The 26921-nt window shown below is 55.5% G+C and overlaps 1 protein-coding gene across 4 annotated transcripts in view; it reads right to left on the reverse strand.

The window, feature by feature from the left end:
• The window catches only part of RNF220 (ring finger protein 220), a 398783-nt gene that overhangs the window by 117364 nt on the left and 254498 nt on the right, over window positions 1–26921 (reverse strand). For all 4 annotated transcript variants that reach the window (XM_030574139.1, XM_030574137.1, XM_030574136.1 and 1 more), the window contains one exon: window positions 4724–4853. In XM_030574139.1, the coding sequence (XP_030429999.1) occupies window positions 4724–4853 (130 nt within the window). The remainder of the gene's footprint in view (window positions 1–4723; window positions 4854–26921) is intronic.

The following is a 26921-nucleotide window of genomic DNA, read 5'->3' on the forward strand; positions in this document are numbered from 1 at the left end:
TCACACTAGGTGTGCTCTCTTCCTGGGGAGGGATGGGAGTGTAATGCTGCCCTTGGGTGAGTGCTTCCAGCTCCCACTGACGTCAGCAGGCACAGGAGGCTGCATGCAGGGGCTGGGATTGCGGGAATCTGGACCTTACGGAGATGCTTTTGATTCCTCAAATGACCTCCACCTCCTGGACAGGAGTTGGAGATGCAACTCACGCTGCTCCAAGAGACACTCAGATCAGCTTCGGGATATTACTGCCTGCTGACATTTCACAATAGGCCTGATTGCTGCTTCCTGGCTACTCCAGAGCTGGTGTCAATAAATACAGAACTATGGGCAAGACAGACAGGGGCAGGGCCCGATCCATGAATTCTGTACAGGCTCAGTGGGGCTGGGGCATAAATACGTGCCGTGCATATAGGTCTGACGTGGCACTCTTCTTATTTATTATTTCGATTGTGCAAATGCCTAGAGGCCCAATCGAGGACTGGGCCCCCATGTGGCTGGGTGCTGCATATAGATAAAATGAACAGAGGGCTCCTCCCCTAAAGAGTGTCTGGGACTGGTTCTACACCCAAACCCTATTCGCCACAACTGGCCTTTGGCTCCTTGGAACGGGGACTTCCCACAGGTAAGCTCCTACTTCATCTCTCTGCAGAGGGAGAGCAGGAATTTTCCAGCACTGAAGGAGTTAATCCCAGACCGCTGAGGCTTGTAGTTTTGTTTACTTTCAATTTATACCCTTCGCTTAAAGAGGGGAAAAAAAGAAAAGGCGAGGGGGAGCCAGGTGACATATTCTAAGAGGGAGCACTGAAAGCGTGTTAAACACTTCAAAATCTCATACATTCAATCGGCCTCTGGCAAGACATCTGCCTAATGTTAGTGCTTAAATATCCTTCTCCATTTTACATGCATTCAAGTCTCATTTGAGCGAAATGAAACGGTATTATTAAAGGGAGATTTCGCACAAATGGCCTGAATTTGACATGTCAGGTTCAATGAGGCTGTTACATATGTAACGCTGAGAAGGGCTCCGAGGCTGCTGGCTATAGAAACAGCGCCAGTGGCTCAGAAATGAAATTTGCATGCAGCCCTCTCCCTCTCTCCCTCCCTCCCTCGAAAGGCTGAGCTGGGGCTGGCGGGGCGGGTCTCAGGCCCCAGCCACTTTAAGGGGGGGTTGGACCCAGATCCAATGGACCCATCTCAGCTCAAACCCACTCGACGTTTCAACAGGCTTCTGGTAAATTCCACTTCACTACATGTTCTGTCTCAATGACTGGCCCAATGCTGTTTCTCCCTCCCCTGGTCTCTTCTCAATGCAGGTGACTGCAGTCACAGCTGGTTGCCAGCCCCTTGGGATGGCATCTTCTGCCTGCCCTAGCCACGCTGGCTCAGTCATGCCCCTCCTTGCCTGAGACTGGCTTTTTTTCTGCAAGCCTCCAGCCCTGAGCGCTCTGCCAGTCTGCGGGAGCGTGGCTGGCAGCCCTTGAAAAGCCGCTGCCGACATCACCACTGGCTATGAGACAGGAAGCTACGGAAGATGCTGGGGTCGCTGCACCGGAGAGCAGCTACCCCTGTGGTACATTTATGAGGGCTTTGTCCAGCCTGCTTCCCAAAGGTCCCAGAGGACGGGGCTCCCGCCCCTCCCTGTGGAGATGGTTCCACAGCCCGAATCATCTGGCCTGCAAGGAGCCTTTTTCTGCAGTTCAGCCTGCACGCCATCCTGTCCCTCCTCTGCAAAGCCTGGGAATGCCTCCTCTTTCCACTGCTTCCCACGCGCCTCCAGGATGTCACTAACTTCCTGCTGAGAAGGTGCCTACCCTCAAACCCAGTGTGCCAGGCAAGGTCACCCCACACCCAACGGTCTGCTCCACCAGACCAGACTGCTGCTCCTTCCAGCCTAGTATCCCACCTCCGGCCCGGGCGCTTGCTGAGCCTGGGGGATGATGCCTGCAGAGTGGGCCTGAGGGGATCCGCCTTGCCTCACCACAAGCGCTGGCCATTTGTTTTTGTTGCTGCAAAATGATTATTAAAACGTCACCACACAAACCATGACTGGCCGTGTCCTCTGTTAAAAACCGAGCCCCCCCCGGAAAGCAACCCCTCGGCACGTTTCTCCCCCTCAGCCTGATAAGTAACAGCTGCGCAGCTATTTCCATAACGACTCGGCACTGGAAGGGGGCGGGCTGGGCTCCTGCCCCAATCCCCATCATGTTTAGAGCCCTGCCTTTATTTGTATGTTTATTGGATTAGCTGAGATCATCCTGAGTTTCTCGCTCGCTCCGCTCGGTGATGTGTTGTTAGTCTGTATCAGCAAAAAACCGAGGAGTCCTTGTGGCACCTTACAGACTAACACATTTATTTGGGCATAAGCTTTCGTGGGCTAGCCACGTGCCACAAGGACGCCTGGTTTTTTATCTTGGTAATGTGTTGTTCTCTTGCTCCCGGTTCTTCCTGTGGCCAGGCCTCTAGGGCAGGGAGCGGAAGAGGGGCCACTCGGATTGCTACAGCCAATCGGCCCTGCGTGGCTGGGAGAGGTTCCAGGTAAGGAGCCACATTTGTGTCCTGCTCCCAACCCTGGCAGGAGTTTCGGTGGCTCCCTCCGCGGCAAGGGCGGCCGCGGCCAGAAGGCAGGGAGAGAGCGACAGGGCGATGAGCGGCTTTGTTGCAGATTAGCCTCTCTTGCCTGAATCCACAGAGTAGATTGACTGTTATCTGTCATGGCGCAGTGGGAGTCGTTATTTAATAATTAATAAAGACCTCTGATTCTTCTTCAGTGTGCGCGAGGCCAACCAGCCGGCCAGGGAAGAGAGGGCGAGCCACAGAGAGCTGGCTGCTCTTTAACTGCCGCTCGCGTTTAAAGGAATAATGCCATTCTTTTTCATTTGTCAGCTGGCCCACAATGGCCCTTGTCACGTTGTATGATTTAGGGTTTCCTTTCCTTTCCCATTAAACGCCACCTTCCCATCACCGCCGCGCACCGACCAGAGACTGCTCAGCAGTTTCAGTTTCACTCTGATATTGGCCCAACTTCCTTGATGGGCTGCTCTGACCACTAATTGCTTCTGTTCATTTAAACCTGTTCACTAATTTCCAGTGGCCCTTTATTAAGTTGGATGCAGCCCAAATTACACCATAAATTACGCACACAAGGGGACTGGTGTCGCATGGGATAAATGCATTGGCTGTTTGCTTCCCCCTTCCCGTCTCTCTTTTAACGAGCCATGGATCTACATCCCACCTGGGTGATGAATCTGGGAGGTCTCCATCCAGCCCACATTCAGGAGGTCTCTGCTGAGGTTTCCTCCATTCCCCCTTCCCCTGCAGCCAATCACAGTCATTGCTTGGCTGGAAAATATCCCAGACCGAGCTGAGACTGAAGTGGGCTCTCTCCAAACCTCAGAGGTGGTCTGACCAGGTGCTATGGGGCAATTAATCTGAGCCACTCCCCCGCTGCCACCAACTCCCTTCCCTATCCCTCGGTGATGTAACTTAGCTTCCAGTCGGCAGTTTGATTCTTTTTCTCACCTTTTAATAACCGGGGAATTCATTAATAATTGAAATAAACATGCTCTTTTCCAAGGCTGCTGAGTTTTATTAAGGCAGGGGCAGGGATCTGCCAACCCTTGGCTACAGTCATTCCCTAAATAACTGCTAGCAGTTAAACTGCAATTAATTTTTTTTTTAACTAGGGGACTTTGCTGTGCTGGGGAAAGCAGCAGGCAGTGGGAGCTGAAAGGCAGCCCAGGGCAGCAGGCTCTATGCTAAATACTTGCTGCCTTGGTGGCGGGTGGGTTGGTTTTGCCTCCTTGAGCCCCAAACCTGCTGAAGCAAAGTACCAAGGATGCCTCAGGTTGACAGCTCTAAGTACCTGCTTGCCTGAAAGTTCGCATCACAGTGGGAAGCAGCATGTCCCTGGGTTTTAGTGGGGCTGGAGGAACATAAGAGCGGCCATACTAGGTCAGACCAAAGGCCCATCTACCCCAGTATCCTGTCTGCCGACAGCGGTCAGAGCCAGATGCCCCAGAGGGAATGAAGAGAGCAGGGAATCATCAAGTGATCCATTCCATCGCCCATTCCCAGCTCCTGCAAACAGAAGCTAGAGACACCATCCCTGCCCATCCTGGCTAGTAGCCATCGATGGACCTATCCATTAGTTTATGTCTAAGGACTGCTTCTGAATCAAATTGCAATGAACATCAGGGAGACATTACTCGGTGAAGTGTATTTAATGGCCACGGGAAGCAGGATGAAGGGCTAAGGGCTGGGGGAAGGAGGGTCTCAGCCCATCTCCTCCCCCTGCAGGAAGGCGGGTGAAGACCAGCTCTGAGCTCCAGAGGTGCAGTGAGTGTTACTGGGGACTCAGCGGGTAAATGCATTTGCCCTTTGTTCTCTGGATGCCTGGGTTTTATAGTGGGCACTGCGCTCCACTCCCAGGGAAGCTCCCAGTCAAGCCAATGGAGAGACTCCTGCTGACTTCGTCGGGGGCTGGATCAGGCCCTGGGCTCCCATGTGAAAATGAGTTTGCTGGTTTTAGCCCAGTCCCCTGGGCGCTTCATGTCCACAACCCCCCCTCCCACACACACCTCATTCACTATCACTGGCAGGGCCTGCTTGGAAAGTGCCCACGACTGGCTGGCCTTGGGGAGGGGCCTGCTCCCACACCTGGATTTTAAGCTTCGGCCAACTGGCCGCTCTGGCGGAGAAAGGATGGAAAAACAGGGAAGTCCCTTACCTGACGTTCAGCTGAGTGAGTTTCTCCAGCTCCTGCTCCATGTGCTCCTGCAGCTCTCCGGGGCGCAGAAGGACCTGGCAGATGGGGCAGATCGGGGCCTGGCTGTCATACAAGGTTGCTTTCTTCTTGCCTGTAGGGAAGGGAGTGGAGACAGCATTAATCCTCGTGCCTGCATAAGCCCAGTCTTGGTTGACACTGACATTACCCCAGCCATGTTTCTCTGCTGGCCCAATGCAGGTTTAGGCACGGTAGCACATGGACCTGAGAGAGCCCCCAGGACTGATGCTCACAGGGAGCTGGTGGGCGCCCTGCCCAGCCCCAAGGCACAGCAACCCCGAAGGGAGCAGAAAGGAAAGATGCAGCTTTGCCACTTGGCTTCTATCGAGGCTCCAAACTTTTCCCATGGACCTGTTGTTCCTGTGCAGCTGCCAGCCCTCACAGCCGGGTTAGACACAGCCTCCAGGTCCTATTCCCTCGTATGACTGAGACGGGGTGTTTGGGGACAGGGCTGGGTGGGAAATTGCTAGTGTGAGTGACATGCTCCCACTTGAGGCTGGCTGAATTTCAGCGTGACGACCTGAACGCGACTAATAGAATATGGGCGAATGGAACAAGCTATTCTATAGTGTATTTTCTAATGAATTTCACTCCCTGGCAGCAGACACAGAGAGAGCACGAACGCCCCTCCAGATTAAAGGCTCTTCGGCCAGGCACGTTGTACACATCAGCTCCAGCGGGAGGCAGCGGGTTCTAGTTCCTTGTACTCCTCCATCTGTCTCTGTCTGTATCCATCTCTTGACTGACGCAGGGCCCGGTTTTGTTCTCTTTGCACAGCACCTGGCACACTGGGCTCCTAACTAACATTCCTGGTTCTGCCACTGCTTCCCTGGGTGGCCTAGGGCAGGACCTTTTCCTCGCTCTCTGCCTCAGTCTCCCCAGCTACAAAACGTGGAACGACGCTATTGCTCTGCCACTTGGAGATGGACGGCCGATAAAGTGCTAATTATTGTTGTTAAGCCTGACGGCCCCTGCGTGAGGTGGGCCAGGATAAGTATCCCCTGTGTACAGAGAGGGGAATTCCCCCAGCCCATGCAGCGAGGCAGTGGCAGAGCGGCCGATAATCCAGGGCACTGTTCTCCTCCTCCCACCCCGCTCAGGGATGAGTAAGTCCCACTGAAGGCCATGGGAATTCCTCATTTCCTGTGGTGAGAGGAGAGGAACCCCTGCAGCTCCTGGCTTGTTCCAGCTCCGGACTCAGAGCACACACCTCTCCCTCCTGCCTGGCCCCACACGGCCAGTAACAGTACATATAAAAGGAGGGCTCAGCGCCATGTGGGAGCCTAGTGGGGGGGCTCCCTACTGCTCTGCAGCAGCTTCCCATTACCAAATCCCACCCTGTGCTCCCTGGGGCTCTGCACCGTGGCCACAGCCACACGCCTCGTCTGGCTTCCTGACAGCAGCTCCACTCAGGCTGCTCCCCAGCACTCCAGGATGAAGGCTGGCAGCCCACTAGAAAGGTCAGGGGCCAGATCCTGGCTTTGCTGCGCTGAAGTTCACGGAGTCACACCAGGGATCGATTCGATCTCATGTGGTTCGTCTCCCCATAGGCTGATGTTATCAGGGGGCTGATCCTGAGAGGTGCTGAGTTTCTCTGACTTCCCTGGGAGTTGAGGGCGCTTAGAACCCTGCAGGATCAGCCTGGGGAGAGCTCAGAAAAACTCCTGCGGCTCGCCCCAGGCCTGAGAACGCTGCCTTTCTATTTTCACTGCACAACCAGATTCCTCTGTTTAAGTCCCTGTTTCTAAGCCAATTTCCTCCAGCTCAGAAACTTTATTGCCCCTCCGTTAGGAATATACAGCACCTATTTAACATAAAATAAAACTCTAAAGCAAACAATGAAGCTACAATAAAGGAGAAACACCCCCCAGCCTCCAAATCCCTGTTTCCCAGCTGTATTAGCGCCTGTGATCATAAGGGGGCGTGCCGAGTCCAGGTCTGAGCGCTCCTGCAGAGGAAGCATGCTTTATGGCTGCCCGTTGTCATCTAATGTGAACCCTCCTGCTGGATTATTTATTTATGTGTTAGACACGGATCAGATTGGTGCAATCCAAGCAAGAGGCAGTAATGCACAATGAAGCAGTCTGCGCTGGCTACAAGAGGCTGCATGCAATGTGGCCTTCCAATCACAAGCCCAAAGGTGCCATTTTATGGCTCCTGAGAACGGTGGAGCTCAGCTCAGTGAATCCCCGTTAAAGGAAGAGACCTTCTCAAAGGATGAAATGTTGGTGCTGGCAGCTTTCCGGGGTGCCTGCTGCTCACCGTGTAAACGGCCTGTGCACACATTTAACGAGAGGCAAGGTCCGAAATAAGTGTGTGACTAACCTTGGCTCCTCCTTGCCTTCCAAGGGCACAAGTAGCCAGTGATGGTCCTTCTGTGGGGCTTGCAAAGCACTTTAGGCAAAGCCATTAATTAGCTCCCAGCCCCCTGTGGAAATGGCGACAGTGAGAGGGAAGGCACTTGCCCAAGGTCAGAGCCAGAGCTCGGAACACCACCATGAATCGACTCTCTTTACAGCCCCTCCTGCTCTAACCACTAGCTCAAAGCTGGGCAGGGAGCTCAGGAGTCCTGATGCGCAGCCCCCTCTAGCTATGAGACACAATTTCTGCCTCCAGCCCAGAACAGACCCCAAGGGTTCTGACCCCTCTCCCACACCTCCCTGCTCCATCCACTGGACCCCACTTCCCTCCCGGCAGATTTGCAGACATGCAGCTTTGCTATCCTGGATGTCTCCCCCACCCTCTGACACAAGCTCTCTCCTCAGTCTCTCGTGTTTAAATAACACCCCAAAACCAAACCAGAGCCAAAGAGCCAGCGCGCGCTGACCCCAGCGGGAAAGGCCAGCATTTGAGCAATTCCAGCTTCCTGTTGGAGCCTTTCCACTTTTGTGTGGCGGGGGCTTGAAATAGCCCAGGAGGGACCCCCCACTGCCTGCTATTTATAACGTTAGCCCCAGCAACAAAACAATGGCGTTGTCTGAGTCTCCCTCCCAAAATAAACAGGCCGTCTTCGAGCGGACGGAAATCCTGCTGGGTCCCCGCTGAGTAAACACGCTGCCCTCCTGGATCCCCTCCCCATCCGCCTGCACTGGGTGTGCACCTTCTGAGACCTAGACTGCCTGCGACGCGGAACAGTAGCGGCTGCGCTGGGATGGGGCAGGCTCCCTTTCTTGCCATGGCCACTAGCAGCGCTCTGGAGCCACCGTCTCCAGCCGCGCTCTCAGGGCCGAGCCTGGGGGCCTTCGGACGAAGGAGGGAAACTCCCCCGGGCCATGCAGCAGCGGCACTGCAACAGAGGGCAACGGTGCAGCAGCCTCAAGAAACCAGAGCAAAACACGCCCATCAAGTGCTAGGGGCAGCTTTGCTACCCCCAACCGAACGGCCTGTTTCACCCGCTCTGTGCCAGCACACTGGCTGCATGCGGGGGACATGCGGACACTGCCCTGCAATCAGCTCCCAGGGACTGCGTGTCCGGAAGGCAGCTACGGGTGAAATCGGCTCCGTTTCCCTGGCACAGACCAGAGCTGTAGGCTGCAGAATCCTTCCTCGAACGCTGGGGGCTATGAAATGGAACCTGCCTGGCCTCCAAGGGGCCACGTGGCTTCCCCACTGCCAGGAGTCCCCCCTCCTCTTCCAGGGCCTGAGCCAAGCGCCACCACCATGAACGGAAAGACTCTCACCGACTTTGCTGGGCGCTGGATTGTGCCCGGCGTCCCCAAGCCCAGCCTCCCTGTCCAGGGTCCAGCAGCCCCCTCAGGCCAGGCCAGCAGGAGGAATGAGCAGTGCTCCCCTTAGCTGCCAGCTGCACTCACTGTATTGTAACAAATCTGTGCCAGCCAAGCACAGGACAGCTGCCCTACTCGGACCGTGGTGAGGACAGCGGGGCAAGAGCTCCCACCCGAACAGGCGCTTCTCACGGGAGCTGTCGGGGGGCATCCTCCATCAGGGTTCAGCGGCGCAGGGCCTGTGACACAGCTGCGCGGGGGTGTTACTGATTGCTGCGCTGGTGATTCATGGCAGAGAGGGAAAGACACGGCACTGCCGAGAGGAGCTGCCAGTCTCACTATGAGCAGACCCATTCTGACTCCTACGCACGGCTCCCAGGCCTGCAGGACTAGCGGTAAATAGGGAACGCTCTTGAGGCCACAGATGTGTTGTCTGTGCGCAGGGCCAACTGAGAACACACCCCGGACCGTATTCTCTGGCCTCAGAGCCCAGTCAGACTCCCACCCTTTGATCTCTTCTGTCGTCTGGGGATGACAGCCAGGCACTGTGCAATGCTGGAGAAGGGTGCAGTGAACCCTGAGTGCAACAGCAAAGGAGGCAGAGACATCCTCCGCTCGGCATTGGCCCAGTCCATAGGCAGAGGCTGGCAGGGCACTCACCACCACGAAGGAGTGAGTCCAGCTCTGGGATCTCGAGCAGGTCACTGACCCAGCCCACGCCACTGAAAAGCAGAAGCCACCTCTGAACTGAGCTAGGGTGGTAAATCTATTCCGCTGGGTACCTGTGACAGACGCTGCCCAGAGTTCCCAGCCTGGGTCAGGCCTGCCTGCCCATGCGGACACAGTCGGTGCCCCCAGCTCCGCTCTCCGTACCTTTGCCAAGCCGGCTCCTGGGAGACTCTGAACGGCTCTTTTCAGGGTCTGTTTTTGGCAGCTGTGTTTTTGTTTCCCTTGCCGCTCTCTCTCCCCCCGTCGGTCCCTTGTAATGCTGTCGGGCTCTGCTCCAGTGTTTACCTTCCTCGACTCTGCTGCATTTCCCCCTCGCTGGCCAGTGCCAGAGAGATGAAAAGGCAGAGCCTGGGCACTCCCGCTGTTTGCAGGGGCTCTGAGGCTCTGAGGAAATGTTTAACTGTAAGTGTTGAAACTGAATATTTCCTGCCCTGAAGGCAGAGTTCTTGATACACAAATGAACCCCTGCGCTGTGGAATTTTTCCACCAGCCCCTTCCGAGGGAGCTTGCAAATGGATCACAACCCAGGCGGCTACTGAATTAATAATAACACAACCACCTCTCCCTTCTGGAGACTGGGAGCTAGATCCTTGTCTTGTTACATCAATGCAAATCCAGAGCAACCCCACTGATCTCCAGGTTGCGACCCCAGATTGACACCAGTGTGACTGACAGCAGGATCGGGTCCCTGGGCTCCGACGTAGCTTAGCTATCCGTGAAATGAGTCTGGCAGTCGCAGCTCAGACCCTGATGAGCTCTGTTGTTAGAAAACAGACACATATGCAGCCTGCACCCACCTATTACATCTGAAATAGCAGAGAGGCTTGTGAGTCAGGATTGAGGGGCATCGGCAGAGCTGCATGGTGGTGGGGAGATCAGGGTTGGGATACTGGGGGCTGCAGGTGGGGATTGAGGGGCATCGACGGAGCTGTTGTGGGGGGAGAGGTTGAGGGCTGGGTACCAGGGGGCTGCGAGTTGGGATTGAGGGGCATCGGCAGAGCTGCATGGTGGTGGTGGTGGGGGGGATCAGGGTTAGGATACCGGGGGCTGTGGATCGGGATTGAGGGGCATTGGCAGAGCTGTTGTGGGGGGATGGGTTGAGGGCTGGATAGCAGGGGGCTGCGGGTTGGGATTGAGGGGCATCTGCAGAGCTGTTGTGGGGGGAGGGATTGAGGGCTGGGTAGCAGGGGGCTGCGGGTTGGGATTGAGGGGCATCGGCAGAGCTGCATGGTGGTGATGGTGGGGGGATCAGGGTTGGGATACCGGGGGCTGTGAATCGGGATTGAGGGGCATTGGCAGAGCTGTTGTGGGGGATGGGTTGAGGGCTGGATAGCAGGGGGCTGCGGGTCGGGATTGAGGGGCATCGGCAGAGCTGCATGGTGGTGATGGTGGGGGGATCAGGGTTGGGATACCGGGGGCTGTGAATCGGGATTGAGGGGCATTGGCAGAGCTGTTGTGGGGGGATGGGTTGAGGGCTGGATAGCAGGGGGCTGTGGGTTGGGATTGAGGGGCATCGGCAGAGCTGCATGATGGTGGGGGGAGGGGATCAGGGTTGGGATACTGGGGGCTGCAGATCGGGATTGAGGGGCATCGGCAGAGCTTGGGGCGGGGGATGGGGGTGGGAGGAGCCCAGGGCTGGAATACTAGGGGGTTGCGGGTCAGGAGTGAGGAGCATCAACAGACCTGTGTAAGTATGTTGCTGAAGTGACTCTAAAAAGAACAACTGAAGGGAAACTCCTTCACTTCAAACAGCAAGAGAAACGCAAAGGCGGCAACTCGTCCTCTTGGAGACTTTGGGCAGTGAAGCTCTCAGCCTCCTTCAGCTCCCTCTGAGCTGTAAATCGCCCCCGAACGCCAAGTGAAGGTTCCTCCGCTCAGCTTTACAAAAAGGCGAGATCCCAGCGAGTGCCACGGACCATACCAGAGGGTAATGGGGGTCAGATGGCTCCCATATAAGGCAGCTGAGACCCACGGCTGAATTCCAACTGGCCCTTTTCATTGCCCATGGTGAAGGACGAGCTGGGTTCCTGAGGCAGCGTTATCACTGGAGCCCAAAGAACAGGAGTAACAACTGGGATCGCACCAGACCTGGGAGCTCAGAGCTAGGCCGGATCAGCACCAGCTCTCGCAGCCAGCTAAAAACACAAGGCAGCCACCATCCCTCGCGTGTCATGATGGGAACCAGCAACCTCGCGAAGTTCTGGAGCACCTCCCGGGGTCACAGAGCGCTTGGCAAGGGTGGGTCAGTGTCACTATCCCCGCTGCACAGATGGAGAAACCGAGCCATGCGGCGGTGAAATGAATCCCACAGTGAGGTAATGACTGACCCCCAGCCTCCTGCTCCAAGCACCAGATCTCACTCTCTCCTTGATCTGGAAATAGAACCCAGGAGTCCTGACTCCCAGCCCTTCCCCCCACTGCTCTAGCCACTAAACCACACCCCCAGGGCCAGGAATCCTGAATATTACAAATGTCCATGTCTTATAAATGGACAACTAGAGCCCCTCAGCTCCTGGAGCCGCAGGCAGATCAGATCTCCCAAAGCTACAGCTGGAGGGGAGAAGAGACGTGGCTGCTATGGCACTATAGAAAACCCTACACTAGTTGAGATGCGCAGAGAACTGTTACAGACCCCACTAATCCCCTAGGAACTCTATTTCTATGGTACTTTATGTGGGAGCGGCTCAGATCCCGCCGTGATGGCCAACAGCACAAAACCCTAAAATAGAAAGATCAGCAAAAGGAGAGCTGAGAACAGCCCCATTAGGAAGAGTTGGGAGAACACTGCAAACGATGCCTTAGAAACATCGGCTAGATCCTCACATCAGTTTGCTCTGGCCGCGGACTCTGCCCCCTTTTGTGTCTGTGAATGCTGGTGAGTCACATGTTATTAGCACCGGCACCAAGGAAAGTCAACTTCAAACTCGCCCTCCCCCAGTGCACGCAGAAAGCAAAGCCGGGAATGCGTTTTCGGTGAGCGTTAGACCAGAACGACCATCGTCCAGTCACCAAACAGAAATGATTCCATGGGACTTACGGAACAAGTCAGCCGCTGGGTAAGAGAAATTCACACACAACTTTGAATCAACAAAGTTGAGAAGAATCACATTGCAGTTCATTCCGGGAACTCAGTAAGATGCAAAATTAGTTGAATACATTGTTTGTAATTGGATTATTTGTTTGGAATTAGCACCCACTCATAAAGCCCCTGCCCCAGCCAATGCGTCTCTCTGGGTCTCCCTGGCTAGGAGTGTAAGTGGGGGCCCATGTGCTATGTTCAGGTGGGCAGGGCAGCGAGGAGGAAAAGCAGGGTCCTTTGCTACAGGCTATTTGCTAGTGTTTCGCCCATTCTACTTTGAAGTGTCCCAGCAATGGGGCTCCGACCCCCTCCACAGAGATCGTCCCACCAGGATGGCTTTCCCTGTGCTAAGCTGCTTTTCTCCCTGTCTTTGTCTCATCCCACTGAAACGTCTTAACGATCAGAAAACTCCTTCCTCCCATTTCATTGTTGTAGCCCAAGTCATGTTCCAGGCGTGTGAGTGCAACTGAGACCACTCTTCTATTTCCTTGTCTTATTTTTGCCTTTTTTTTTTAAATGCCTCTATCACTTAAAATCAATCCAAATCATTTGACCTGAAACGCCTCTGAACAAAATCAACCCCATGCTGGGACCCGAGGCCCAACAGTTTATGCTGTGCCTGTCGGGCTGCACTGAAAGCAGGTCGGTGGGAAGGGTCACGCTGACACAGCCTCCCTGGGGCTGTCACCGCTGCAAGTGCCGATGATACACCCCCCACGCACGCCTACACACCTTTCCGCAGCAATTCGTTTCTGGTCGATGATGGGCTTGGTGTTATTTGTGTCCTGATAGCAGGTATCTTGCGTGACAGGCCTCCTTTCCTTCCAGCTCACAAAACAATCATTCAAAGCAAGCCCCATATTAGCTCTGAAGCAGCCAAACGCTCGCTCTCCTCCCCGTGAACTGGGCAATGCCGTCCCTGGCAAACAGCTCGGCAGTGACGGTAAGTGGTGGGGAAGGGGCCGTGGTGGGCTGATGGGCGGAGGAGAAGCACACAGCGATTAGAGGGGCGATGGTTTATGTATCAGCGCAGAGTATCTGCAAACAGGCAGAAAGATGTGGGGAAGCAGAAACTATCTGCTAATAAAGTGACAGAACATGAATAATGTTGATCTTTGCCTTCCGTATTTATTCTCTAATCAGCATATCCCTGTCTGTGGATTTGGATCATACCTGGCTATTTACTGTCCTGCTTTAGGGATGGGGCACTGCCTCCGTGGGGTTTCCAGTGCTTCCCCTAGGGCCCGATTCTGGGTGATGGTGAACATTCACGGCATCCGCTGGCTTCAGCACATCGCAGGATCAGGCCGCTCAGCTCTGAGTCAGTTTCAGAGCACTGCCTTATGAATCTGAAAACCCGGGGCTCTGCGACCTCCAAGCCACCTCTCAGACCCGGGCAGGCGAAGGAAACGTGCCCCACCCCCTGCTCCACCTCCTCCCCTGGCCCCACCCCCTGCTCTGCCTCTTCCCCCAGCCCCACCCCCAGCTCTGCCTGCTCTCCAGACCCCGCCTCCAGCTCCGCCTGTTCCCATGGCCCTACCCCCTGCTCTGCCTCTTCCCCAGGCCCCACCCCCTGCTCTGCTTCTTCCCCCAGACCCCACCCCCAGCTCTGCCTGTTCCCATGGCCCCACCCCCTGCTCTGCCTCTTCCCCAGGCCCCACCCCCTGCTCTGCTTCTTCCCCCAGACCCCACCCCCAGCTCTGCCTGTTCCCATGGCCCCACCCCCTGCTCTGCCTCTTCCCCAGGCCCCACCCCCTGCTCTGCTTCTTCCCCCAGACCCCACCCCCAGCTCTGCCTGTTCCCATGGCCCCACCCCCTGCTCTGCCTCTTCCCCAGGCCCCACCCCCTGCTCTGCTTCTTCCCCCAGCCCCACCCCCAGCTCCGCCTGCTCTCCAGACCCCACCTCCAGCTCCGCCTGTTCTCCAGACCCCACCCCCTGCTCTGCCTGTTCCCATGGCCCCACCCACTGCTCTGCCTGTTCCCATGGCCTCACCCCCTACTCCGCCTCTTCCCCCAGCCCCACCCCCAGCTCCGCCTGCTCTCCAAACCCCACCTCCAGCTCCGCCTGTTCCCCAGACCCCATCCCCTGCTCCACCTGTTCCCATGGCCCCATCCCCTGCTCCACCTCTTCCCTTGGCCCCACCCCTGCTCCGCCTCTTCCCCCAGCCCCACCTCCAGCTCCGCCTGTTCCCATGGCCCCACCCCTGCTCCGCCTCTTCCCCAGGCCCCACCCCCTGCTCTGCTTCTTCCCCCAGCCCCACCCCCAGCTCCGCCTGCTCTCCAGACCCCACCTCCAGCTCCGCCTGTTCCCATGGCCCTACCCCCTGCTCTGCCTCTTCCCCAGGCCCCACCCCCTGCTCTGCTTCTTCCCCAGACCCCACCCCCAGCTCTGCCTGTTCCCATGGCCCCACCCCCTGCTCTGCCTCTTCCCCAGGCCCCACCCCCTGCTCTGCTTCTTCCCCCAGACCCCACCCCCAGCTCTGCCTGTTCCCATGGCCCCACCCCCTGCTCTGCCTCCTCCCCTGGCCCCACCCCCTGCTCCGCCTCTTCCCCCAGCCCCACCCCCAGCTCCGCCTGCTCTCCAGACCCCGCCTCCAGCTCCGCCTGTTCCCATGGCCCCACCCCCTGCTCCGCTTCTTCCCCAGGCCCCACCCACTGCTCTGCCTGTTCCCATGGCCTCACCCCCTACTCTCGCCTGCTTCCCATGCCTCCACCCCCATGCTCCGCCTCTTCCCAAAGCCCCACCCTCCAGCTCCGCCTGTCTCCCAGACCCCATCCCCTGCTCCAGCCTGTTCCCATGCCCCATCCCCTGCTCCGCCTCTTCCCCAGGCCCCACCCCCTGCTCCGCCTCTTCCCCCAGCCCCACCTCCAGCTCCGCCTGTTCCCCAGACCCCATCCCCTGCTCCACCTCTTCCCATGGCCCCACCCCCTGCTCTGCCTCTTCCCCCAGCCCCACCCCCAGCTCCGCCTGCTCTCCAGACCCCATCTCCAGCTCTGCCTGTTCTCCAGACCCCACCCCCTGCTCTGCCTGTTCCCATGGCCCCACCCACTGCTCTGCCTGTTCCCATGGCCTCACCCCCTGCTCCGCCTCTTCCCCCAGCCCCACCCCCAGCTCCGCCTGCTCTCCAGACCCCACCTCCAGCTCCGCCTGTTCCCCAGACCCCATCCCCTGCTCCACCTGTTCCCATGGCCCCATCCCCTGCTCCACCTCTTCCCTTGGCCCCACCCCCTGCTCCGCCTCTTCCCCCAGCCCCACCTCCAGCTCCGCCTGTTCCCATGGCCCCACCCCTGCTCCGCCTCTTCCCCAGGCCCCACCCCCTGCTCTGCTTCTTCCCCCAGCCCCACCCCCAGCTCCGCCTGCTCTCCAGATCCCACCTCCAGCTCCGCCTGTTCTCCAGACCCCACCCCCTGCTCTGCCTGTTCCCATGGCCCCATCCCCTGCTCCACCTCTTCCCTTGGCCCCACCCCCTGCTCCGCCTCTTCCCCCAGCCCCACCTCCAGCTCTGCCTGTTCCTCAGGCCCCACCCCCTGCTCCGCCTCTTCCCCAGGCCCCACCCCCTGCTCCGCCTCTTCCCTTGGCCCCCCCCCGCTCCACCTCTTCCCCCAGCCCCACCCCTGCTCCGCCTCTTCCCCAGACCCCACCCTCTGCTCCGCCTCTTCCCCCAGCCCCACCTGTTCCCCAGACCCCACCCCCTGCTCTGCCTCTTCCCCAGGCCCCACCTCCAGCTCCGCCTCTTCCCCCAGACCCTATTCCCTGCTCCGCCTGTTCCCCTGGCCCCACCCCCTGCTCCACCTCTTCCCCTGGCCCCACCCCCTGCTCCACCTCTTCCCTTGGCCCCACCCCTGCTCCACCTCTTCCCCCAGCCCCACCCACTGCTCTGCCTGTTCCCTTGAGGCCCCACCTCTGCTAGCTCCTCTCCTTCCTCCCCGTCGCTCACTCCTATCCCCCTCCTTCCTCCTTCCTCTTCACTGCATCTTCTCCACCTTCTCCCACCCCTCAGCTGGGTTCCCTCTGCTCCAGGGCTGGGATGGCAGCTGCAGCCTGATGCGGAGTCTGCTGCTTGCCTACAGGGGGAGGCGGCCCAGGCTGACCCGGTGCCTCGCCCCACGCTCGGTAACCAGACTTCTCGTGCCCGGTCAGAACGTCTGCCAGGTCCCCTTTCTGATCGGACTTTCCAGCTGTGAACCGGACACCTGGCAACCCTACCCTGAGACCAGCTGCCTCTTCTCCTGGTCCCCAGACAGTCTGTGCACTGGGCTCCATTGGGTTCAGAGCCCTCTGAGGTTCATCCCAGCCAACGGGCACAGCCTGGCAAGGCAGCAACACCAAAGGGGCGGTTTCAGTGACCATCGACATTGGTGGATGCTGGATCAGGAGCAGAAAGATCAAGGGTCTGATTCTCCACAGCCTTGTGCCATCACCAACACACATGCAAAGTGCCACCTGCTTTGCGCTGGGGTAAGTGAATGCACCCGGTGCAAGTCAAAGGAGAACCATCCCCCACTGGCCAGACCTGATCTCAGCTAGATAACTCCAGATTAACACCTATCTAACAGCTCAGAATCTAGCCCTGTGAGCATCCACATTCCGACCTCAACTATCCAAACGCCAGGCACTCAGCAAGTACATTCAGATCCTCCTCCAGAGGGGTCTCCATGTGACTAACACACCCTGCCGTGGATAACTGAGGCTGAACTGCAGATTAATTCTGGGGAACTGGGAGAGTTGGTTTTGATTTACAAAATCTTTTGACGAGTCACTTGTTAGTATTAATTATTTCATTACCAGAGCAGTGAGAAGGCCCCAGCAGAAACTGTCTTGACTTTGAAGGTAGAAGACAGCAAGGGTGGGTGAAAGGAGGCATTCTTTCCCTTTTACAGATGGGGGAATTGAGGCCCAGAGAAATTAAATAATTTGCCTAAAGTCCCACAGAGCTGAACATTTAATCCAGGTCTCCTGAGGCCCAGTGCAGTGCTGCAACCATAACCCTATCCTCCCTTTGTAGCTCATCTAGCTACGGCTCTGATTTCTCGAGACAACATCTTGAGACAGGAGGGCTATGGAGGGCTCCAATGGGGATAAGATTGCTAAAGTACTGATTTTATTACTGCATTAGTTTGGTTCCATCTTCCTGTACTTCACAGGTGGGTTCCCAGTGCAGCTGCTGCTCTGGATAAATGGGGTCATTTAACTGGAAGGCCCCGATACTTAGCTGGGGTAAACCCAATTAACACCCAGATGAGGAACTGGTCCAAAATGACTATATGTGACGACTATAAATCATAATAGTGCTTGGTACTTCTACAGAGTGATCTGAGGAACACAGGAACTGCCCAAGCGGATCAGACCCCAGGTCCAGCTAGGTGGCCAGTACCAGATGCTGCAGAGGAAGGCGCAAGAAACCCCTGGGTGGGGAAGAGAACCCAAAGCCCCTGCTCTCAATCTGCAGAGAGCACAGCTGCCCATCGCAGGAGAGAGGAAGATGGATTGCGCTGGGCAATAATTTAAGAAACGGAGTGAGTCTGTACATCCAATCACTTTACAAATCAGGGAAAAGGGAGAGGGGAGGGTGTAGGGGGGGAGAAGTGAAAAGGCCGCGCAGGGAAATGCATCACAATTACTGTCTGAGCTCTAATGAGGAGCCTGTCATGAGGCTGTCATCCTGCGGAAAGCCACCTACTCAGAAAGATTCAATAAAAAAGTAGCAGAGAGATAAAAAAGAGATATATTTCAGCCCTTGCTAATATTCTTTTCATTTGTCCCAGCACAAAATAAGATACTGCACTTAACTGGCTCGGTTAAAATGAAAAGGGGGGGCCCACGTTGATCAATACCACTAAAAGCCGGGCGACACGGTGATGGAGTGCAATTTTTTTGTCTGTGCTGAAGCAGAGCAGAAAGGCCCGGGCGGTGTGATTTATGATTCGCACGCACGCCGGCTAACTAGAGGCTGACAAGACAATGAATTCTCGATGAGAGGAACGCAGGCCTTGGAAAGAAAAGAGAGGAGGAAAGGGAGAGTGTGGCAGGGATGGGAAGGAGAAGAGAGGAAAAGTCTGCTGGCGCTGGGACAGACTGCCGCCCCATCTCACCAGTGCTGCTTTGATACTTGGCACACGGAGCATCTTAGCACCGGAGCGAATCAGCAACGCGTCCCCTGGATTTACAGGCAAGAAAGAGAAATGTTAAGAAGAAACTTGGAGCCTGTCCTAGTTTCCCCTGGTTATTGGCTTGTCCAGCTTTTCCCCTGCCAGACCCCTGAGGCCAGACTGCGTTGTGTGGGTGGCACCCTTGGTGCCGTGTTCTGTCAATGGCCGGCAGCGAACTCCTCGTGGGCAGGTGAACTCTCCACTGGTGTAAATCTGGAGGAGGCGCCTCTTGCCTGTAGCTGACTTCTCCCCTCCTCTGCACTGAGCAGAGCTCAGATGCTAGGGAAAATGGAGCCCCACCCCCGTCTCCTCTAACTAGCTGCCTCAGCACCAAAATATTTACACACCCCGAGCAAAGTCTTGGCTCCACTGAAGTCAGTGGGAGCTCTGCTATGAATGTCAGTGGGGCTAGGATCTCATGTCCAGATGGGCTTGCCAGAAGAAATGGCGGAACTGGTTTCTCAGTGAAGTTAGAAACGTTGGATTCCTCCCCAAACCCAGCTTGCCAGGTGTATTGTGCTCACAGGGAGCCTCTGATTTTATTCCGCTTGACGACAGCCCATCTGGCTAGGACACATGGGGAGTGCCTCGCTGAGTCAGGGGTTGGTTGTCGAGTTCAGGCTGGAGATCTTCAGCAGGGCAAAATACAGGAGAGTCTAGGGCAATAATTAAAGCCGACAGCTGGGGTGCTGAGCACCCATATGCTGGATATCTCAGGGGGTCAAGAATGGGATGTGGATCCTTCCACCTCTAGGGCTGCCGTTTCCAGCCTGGTTCCAGAACATCGGTGACTAAAAGTTGTTGCTGTCGGAAGCCGTTTTCGTGGCCCCATGTGAAGCGAGCTGGGGCTCAGGCCACTTCCCAGGGGGCAGGTGTCCTTGCTGGCAGTTCCCCCCATGAGGCTAAGGATTAATGCCACGTGTCCTCCTTCACATTCCAGCTGGGGTAGGTAGAGGCAAGCAGAGGCAGCTGCAACTATCACGTGAAGGGGAGAATTTTAGTCTCCAGGGATGTCAGCCAGGCAACCGTCACCAGCCGGCTTGCTTTTTGATTCTGAAGAGCCACATGCCACAGAAGAACCTTCACTCATTACCAAGGTTACTTCCATGACCTCGTCTGCCACACCATTGAACAATGGCACCTGCAGAACCAGCTGGGGGTTGGGTGGGTCTGCTCAGTTGCTGCCCAGGCGGGAGGATCCAGTTTAATTTTCTGTGTTTGGTCTCTTGTTCTTGGGCCAAGGTTAGATGGTTATGGTCCAAAATTACTCTGTCTGTTCCATAAAGGCAATGGCAGTAGGAGCTAGAGGCAGGAGGTGGAAGTGTAATGTGGAGACCGCGCCTGGCCAGGAAGCACTCTCAGAGGCTGGAATGATGGACACGAAGGTGCCTTGCAGAGTAGGAAGGCAGGTGTGGGGAGCAATGCTTAGGTCACAGATGAATGGAGGCTCTGAGCAAACACAATCTCAGACTCTTGGTTCAGGGCTGTCATCTTTCTGGGATCCCATTTTCTGACTGGTGCTGGCATTTCCCCATGCACGGGATAGCTGTCTCTTGGGTCCTCGGCTGGCACGCATTACCTCAGTATGGATATCCCGTCCCTTTCTGGGCAGCAGCTTGTGAGACTGTCATTCTCAGAGCTGGCTGAATGGCGCAACAGTGCGTTTGTGGCCACTCCTTCCACTCCTGGGCAGTTGTTGGGTTCTCCGGGGCTCGCATTCCTTATTATTCAGAATGTGCTGATCCGGGGAGGCCTAGGGAAAGTCCAGATCTGGGAGCCAGGAGCTCCTGCTCTGATGCTGACTCTGTGGCCTTGGGCAATTCACGCAGGCTTTCATTGTCCAAAGAGCCCACTAGCTTTGAGTGTTTCCATTTTGAGTCTCGAGACCCCTGGGGCTGCAAGAGGTGCCGAGCACCTGCAATTGCAGCCAAAGTCAGTGCTTAGCACCTCTGAGCACCAGGCTCGAGGGGACCCAGGACATCCAGAATGTGAAATGTTGGCTGTCTCCTCTGACTCCCCATCTGTCCAACGGCGCTAATGAGATTTTGCAGGGGGCTCAGTGAGGCCAAAACCATCAAGGGGCCAAAGTATCACTTTGCCACAGAAAGAGCGGCACAGGTGCCCCTTCAAATGACAGTGACACTGGTCCATGAGCTAAGGGAATTGAGGCAAATTAACCAGCACCGAGATGGGTGCTGGTCCCCATGTCAGTTGCTTGATATAAGGAGGAAACTCCATTTTAGAAACGACCCGGGATGCAGCCACTAGCAAAACGTCTTGTAGGGGAATGACCCTGCCTTGGCTCCAGGGAAGGACTAGACAGGAACTCTTCCATCTCCATCTCGTTACTTGCAGCAGGGGCCTCACTGCGGCGCTATCGGAGCTCTTCTCTAGAGCCCACGGGGCAGATTTTAAACGAATCATCAGGTGCCCAGCTATTGTGCCATTGAGGTCCGTGTAGCCGAGGCCTGGTCTCCCCACTGCCCACTAAAGGAATCTAGTGCACCCACAAAGACGGAAACAGCCTGCAAATGAGGACTCTCCGTTCTTCCTTTGATTTTCAAATGAGAGCCCAGGAGAAGTCCTGCCCACCCCTTTGGGAAGGGGTGATTAGCACCCGCTCTCCTTCCCTGTGCCTGCGTGCAGCCTGGAACCTTACAAGTCCTGCCTAGGTGCAAGCACCTTTCACCACAACCCCATCCCTCTCCCACAACACATTTCTGAAGGCAGGCTCACAGCGCCTGTGTCCTTGACTTGGAGGGTAGCCTGTTCGGTTGGTGATAAACTGATATGCCTATCATTTGAAAGGGTGACGGGGCAGAGTCTTTTCCTGCCTCCTCTCCCCTCCTCCCCACTTTCCTGCTCTGCGCCCTCCTCCCTCGGGTGCATGGGAGGAGGGGGGCACATATCGAAAACACAGATATTGAACTGTCAAAACTGTTTCCTACAAGAAAATAGATTCATCAGCTTGCAGCAGGCAGGGTCAATGCCACGTTCTCCCCCCGCACCAGCACGCGCACATGCCGGCGCATACCCAATGCCTCTTCACAGCACCGGCACTTTAGCTTCTAGCTCAGGGCCCTTAAGTGACTTTGAGAAATGGATAATCGATTATAATTCCATGGGCCTCTCTGCAGATTTATCCGGAGAATGTATAAAAGCCAGGGCTTGGGAGAAGCGGGTCCTTCTGGCCAGCACGTCAATTGCCTGCACTCTCTTTCGCTGGCTCGGAAAATCGCATCCCAGGCACGACTCTGTTTAATCCATCAGTACACAATCAATGCACTCTGTAATCAACTCTTGATCACTTAATTTTACACATGTTGGCTGAATCTCTTTGTTTAATCACTAGATCAGGCTGCATTGTTCCGCTGCACCCTCCCTGCTGTCCCCTCCCCAACCCCCCGACCGCGGCACCAAACACAACCCAGCGCCTTCATTTCACCTTGAGGAAGAGCTACTGTGAATTTAGAGAGCCTTTAGATCGGCTGGAAAGAAAGAAAGAAAGAAAGAAAGAAAGAAAATGTTTTTCCCAATGTCACATTCTTCCTAGAACTTGCCAAACCATTTTTACTTGGATACAAAAATATCCACTGAGATTTAAAAATAGAAGAAGACCCCAGTTGTTGGGCCTGAAAAACAAAGGAGCGACAGCTCCAAGAAACAAAAGGGCGACTGCTCCCTGTGTGGATCTGGGCATGACACGCAACCAGGTGATGGCCAATATCATGTGGACTTCCATGGCTTAGCACTGACCCAGCCAGCCTCCCTGCTCATTCTTTGCATTGTGTTAGTAGCTAAGCAGTGGCAGATGCTCTCCAAACCCAGGTCCTTGCCCCATGGAGTTTACTATCATAACCAGCGTACGGCAGGCATGGTTCTCAATCTATCCCCCACTGTGGCAGCCTCAGAACCCCTCTGGTCCCTCTGCCATTTAGCAGGAAGGGAAGAGCGGGAGGTCCTGACTGCCAGGTTGAGAACCAGGTAATGCAGCTAAGCAGCAGTTTTGCGTTAGTTGTACCTCCAGGCTGACCCCTAACTGCATCTGACAAACGCACACCAGAGTCAGTCTCCAGGAGGATGCTAATGGGCTGAGATGCCTGATTACTGTCACTGAAATGGGTTGGGTTTATTTCTTTAACATGCTGGAGGTCACATAATCATTTCAGGGGGTGTCTGTGACAAACATTTTTAAAACGCGATTTAATGAACACCTGAAATCTTAGCAGAGGGCAGACCAAGTATTTGCTATTCAAAATTGGAGGTGTTTTGATTGGCTAGGTAGATCACATGGCAAGTTTCTGATGCCTGACTGGATGAGCAATGACACTTACAAGCTTATTGCCAGGTCAAAATCCACCTTTTTAAAATGACCTCAACTCTGCCTCTAGGTTTTGCATGTGGAATTGCTGCTCACACTCATATGCAAGCACAAACGACAGACTCTACATGAGCAAATAGGATCTGTGAGCACAAATGCCAAGTGCGTGTGCAAATGTTAGCTTTGCATGGGAAACTCACACACAACACAACAGCATGTTTACAAGGAGAAGCCATGGCTTGAAAAAGCAGGTGCACATGTTTAAAGAGAATCCCAGTTACTGTTCGACAGCAAAAGGCCTTCAAAGAGCCCCTGCAGTTACTCATTCCCAGCATGGGAAGTTTGTACAAGATGGAACACAAATAAATAATTGACGGTACAAAAGATCATGTGATGCCAAGAGTTAGATGCAAGATTTAAATCTCACATTAGCCAACTGTGCTTTTATTGGTCCTAAGTATGAACTATAAATAAAATAAGCCCAACGTGTTTATTGTCAAACTGCATTTAAAAAAAAAAATACTGAATTGGATTCAGCACACCAAGGGAAAACCAGTACAGGTACATTTCACACCAGCCCAATGGCCAGTTAGTAGAATACAAAGCGGATTGCTGGACAAGTGGAGTTTTACCTTGGGATTCTGCTGACAGGGACAAACTACTCACACTTTGCCTTTGTGGCTTATATCCTCACCAGAAATTTTTAACAAAGACATAAGTCATAGATCAAACAGGGCACTCTGGGATGCTCACATGGGAAGAGAGGGAGAATGGTGTATTGGTTAGCAACCCTGGAGACAGGTTCAGTTCCCTCATGCACCACAGACTCTCTCTATGTGCCTCATCTCCGAGGGGTTTAACAGTACTGCCCCAAATCACAGGAGTGTTGTGTGCACTGAAGACTGCGGTGAGGTACTCGGATACAACCCTGACAGGAGAGGTAGCTTAGAATGAAAGGCAAAATCTCCATTTACTTAAACGGGAGCAGAGTCAGGCGTGCTGATCTTCTCTGCTTCATTGTCCAACCCCTTTCCATTACATCGGATGAGTTCGTTCTCTCTCCTGATAGTTTCTAGGTTCCGTATCTACACCGTCACGTCCAGCGGAAGGGCTCAAAGTGCTGCTCTCAGCTGAGAATCCACACGGATATTTCAGCTCGGTTTGCCATGGTCACTTCTGCTCACCACACTGGGGTTGTGTCACATACACACGAGGACTCCAGCCCTTAGCTTTTCATAGTACATTGACTTTGTTGTTTCCCAAGCCCAGCCTCTGCTTCCTGGTAGGAGACAGGGTCGAGCTCTGACGATGCCCATGTCAGGGCGCAAAGACCAGAGCGGCTGGTAGGATCCCAGGCTTGGGATCCTTGTCCGCAAAACTCTGTTTGCAGGGCTCAGGCCCCATGACCTGTTTGGGGTCCATGATAAATGCAAAGTGAAACTCCATCAAGCTGGCCTGGTTTCCACCCAGAATCAGGCACTGGCCTGGGCTGGTTCCAGATGGGTGCACCTGGCCCGTGTTTGGGCAACTTTCACCTGCTTTGGGTTCAGGGGCAAGTTATGGCTTCCCCACAGCAGCTGAGGCCCCTTCCCCGTCCCTCGCCTGCTCCGCTTCCGGACTGGAGACCACCCGGGTTTAGTGTCTCTGCTCCCACCCAGAGTGTCGGTGCGGCCAGGTAGGATGGGGGCAGGGCCCCTGGCTCCACTCATGCAGGGATGGCACTGGCTACATACACCTTCCTGACCAGTGCAGCCCAGGCTGCTGAGGCCTGGACTAATGCACCACCCTGGAGCGGTCGCGTCTGCTCCCTGGCATGCCTCCCTCCAGCACCACTCTGCCTGCCGGGGCCTCGAATGGCCAGATAGGTGACTTTGGGAGGCTCATGGCATGGAACAGAAACACCAAACAGTGTCAGGTGAATATCCAGGACAGCCCACGTTTAGGTTTCGGCAGTAGTGCTAGAGACCCCAGCCAAGATCATGGCCCCACCATGCTGGGCACTGCATAGACCCATAGCGAGAGTCCCTGCCCCAGAGAACTTACCGTCTCAACAGACAAAGAGTGAGTGGGGAAACTGAGGCACAGAGCAGGGGGAGGGACACAGTAGGTCAGTGGCAGAGCTGTAAATAGAACCCAGGTCTTGTGACTCTCAGTCCCCTGGGCCCAAGTGACCCCATTCCCGATAAGGACAGAAATGACCAGGGCCAGCAACAAATGATGGCCACAGGGCAGAGAATCCACTGTGGCCAAGGGGCAAGTTCTTCTCGCAACCCACATCCGCATTCCCATCAGAGTCTTCCATTGTTTTCTAGTGGGGGGGGAGTAAGGAAAAAAACAACCTGCCAAGAGCTAATTAATATTTAATTTACTGCAAAATGTACTTATTATTCCCAAGTAATTGGCCAACTGCACAGCTGTGACCACTAATGAATACAGAGAGAGGGAGGCCAGAAATCAGGTGGAAGGGGGGGGGAAGGGCAGATAGGGAAGCACAGAGGTGTTGCTATCTTTGATCAGACCACACTGCACAACTTTAATGTGCATAATAAGAAAACTTAAATGACTTTGATTGGGGTTTTTTAGATCTAAAATGGCTGCATCCCCGCTAATGGCTTGCATTTAGCTTATTGCACTGGAATCGCCCTATTACCGCAGCAGCTCTAACGAGGGGAAATGCGGGGAAAAAAAGGCCTTTGGAAATAGATGTCATTTGCAAATAGGTTGTTGAATAACACTGCGAGGCGGCCCAACGCCGAGCAAACAGGCAATGCATGCTTGTGATTCCCGCATAGATTCCCAATAACCAAGGCACGCAGTGGCCCTGGCTCTAATTCTGCTCCTCATTCCATGATCGAGCTATCGGCTCATTTAACTCTGAGGATAGGAAATATTGTTTTAGTTGCTAATAGAGGAGCGGCTTGCTTGTGACGCTGTGTGGGTTTTAGATCGGTTCTTCTTGACGGCCTATTCTGCAGGGAGGGTTCATTCCCCGTCCCGTGCTGAGGGTCTCAGCCAGATGTAGGTGGTGCACCAGGCTTTTGCTGGCTCTCTCCACAGGGGAAGAGTTTCAGAGCCCCAACCCTGCCAATCCTCTGAGCTGTGATGCACACGAAGGACGTGCCCTGGTGAGTTTTGCTCCCTTTGGATGCCATCCCCTAGCACACAGCCCAGTCCTGTGCATATCTGACCAGGCTTTTTGGGACAGAAGGCTGCTCTCACCGGATGTGTTCTGGGCCCGTCTGGCTCGAGGGAGCTCGGTCCAGTGCACAACGGAGGGGATGGAGAAATGTACCGTTCCTGTTGGAAGGACCTGTGGAGATGCTTGCATGGGTGGCAAGTTGTATGGGCTCCTGGTGCCTGGGCTCCAGCAATATTCAGGCCCAGGGGGCCCGGCTCTACCAATGTTTGGGGCCGGGTCTCTCCCCCCGGCTCTGCCTGCTGCCCCCACACTCCTCTCCCAAGTGTCCCCCGGCCCTACTTACTGCCCCCACGCACCTCCTCAGGCCCCGGAGGGTCCCTGCCTCTCCCCTGCAACTCCACACTGACTCCGCTCTGCTGGCTTCCAGCATCAACTGCTGCCACAGGGTCCTAGTTCCCCCACCCACTAGTAGCGGGGTAGGGGTAGGCTACTCCTCTGCCTTGGACCCTTCCCTTTTCCAGCGGGACCTATCACCAGCACAGGGCAAGGGGCAGCCCCATCTCCCACCCTCAGGGAGGCTACAGTGAGGGGCAGGAGCAGGGGAGGAGGTGCACATGTGATGGCAGCCTCCCCCCAGCACCCACCACAGGGGAGGCAAGGGGGCTTCCTGGACCTGAGGGGGGCTCTAGAAGCCTGTGCAGTGACAGTGGTGCGAGGTGAGTGTGCTGCTGTGGGGGGTGGGCTCTCCCAGAGCTCACTGCTGATGGGAAGAGGGCTGGGGGAGTCTTCCTCTCTGGCCCCAGCCCCGGGGCAGCCTTCCTACACCCCAAACACATCCCCAGCCCTGCCCCACCCCAGAGCCCTCACCCCCACACATCCAAACCATCTGCCATAGCCCTGAGCCTCTCCAACACCCCAAATCCCCAAACTCCCTCCCAGAGCCTGCATCCTGCACCCCTCCTGCACCCTAATCCCCAGCCCAGGGCCTGCACTCCAGA

Source organism: Gopherus evgoodei, chromosome 8 (genome assembly GCF_007399415.2).
Source record: "Gopherus evgoodei ecotype Sinaloan lineage chromosome 8, rGopEvg1_v1.p, whole genome shotgun sequence".
Classification (NCBI taxonomy): domain Eukaryota; kingdom Metazoa; phylum Chordata; order Testudines; family Testudinidae; genus Gopherus; species Gopherus evgoodei.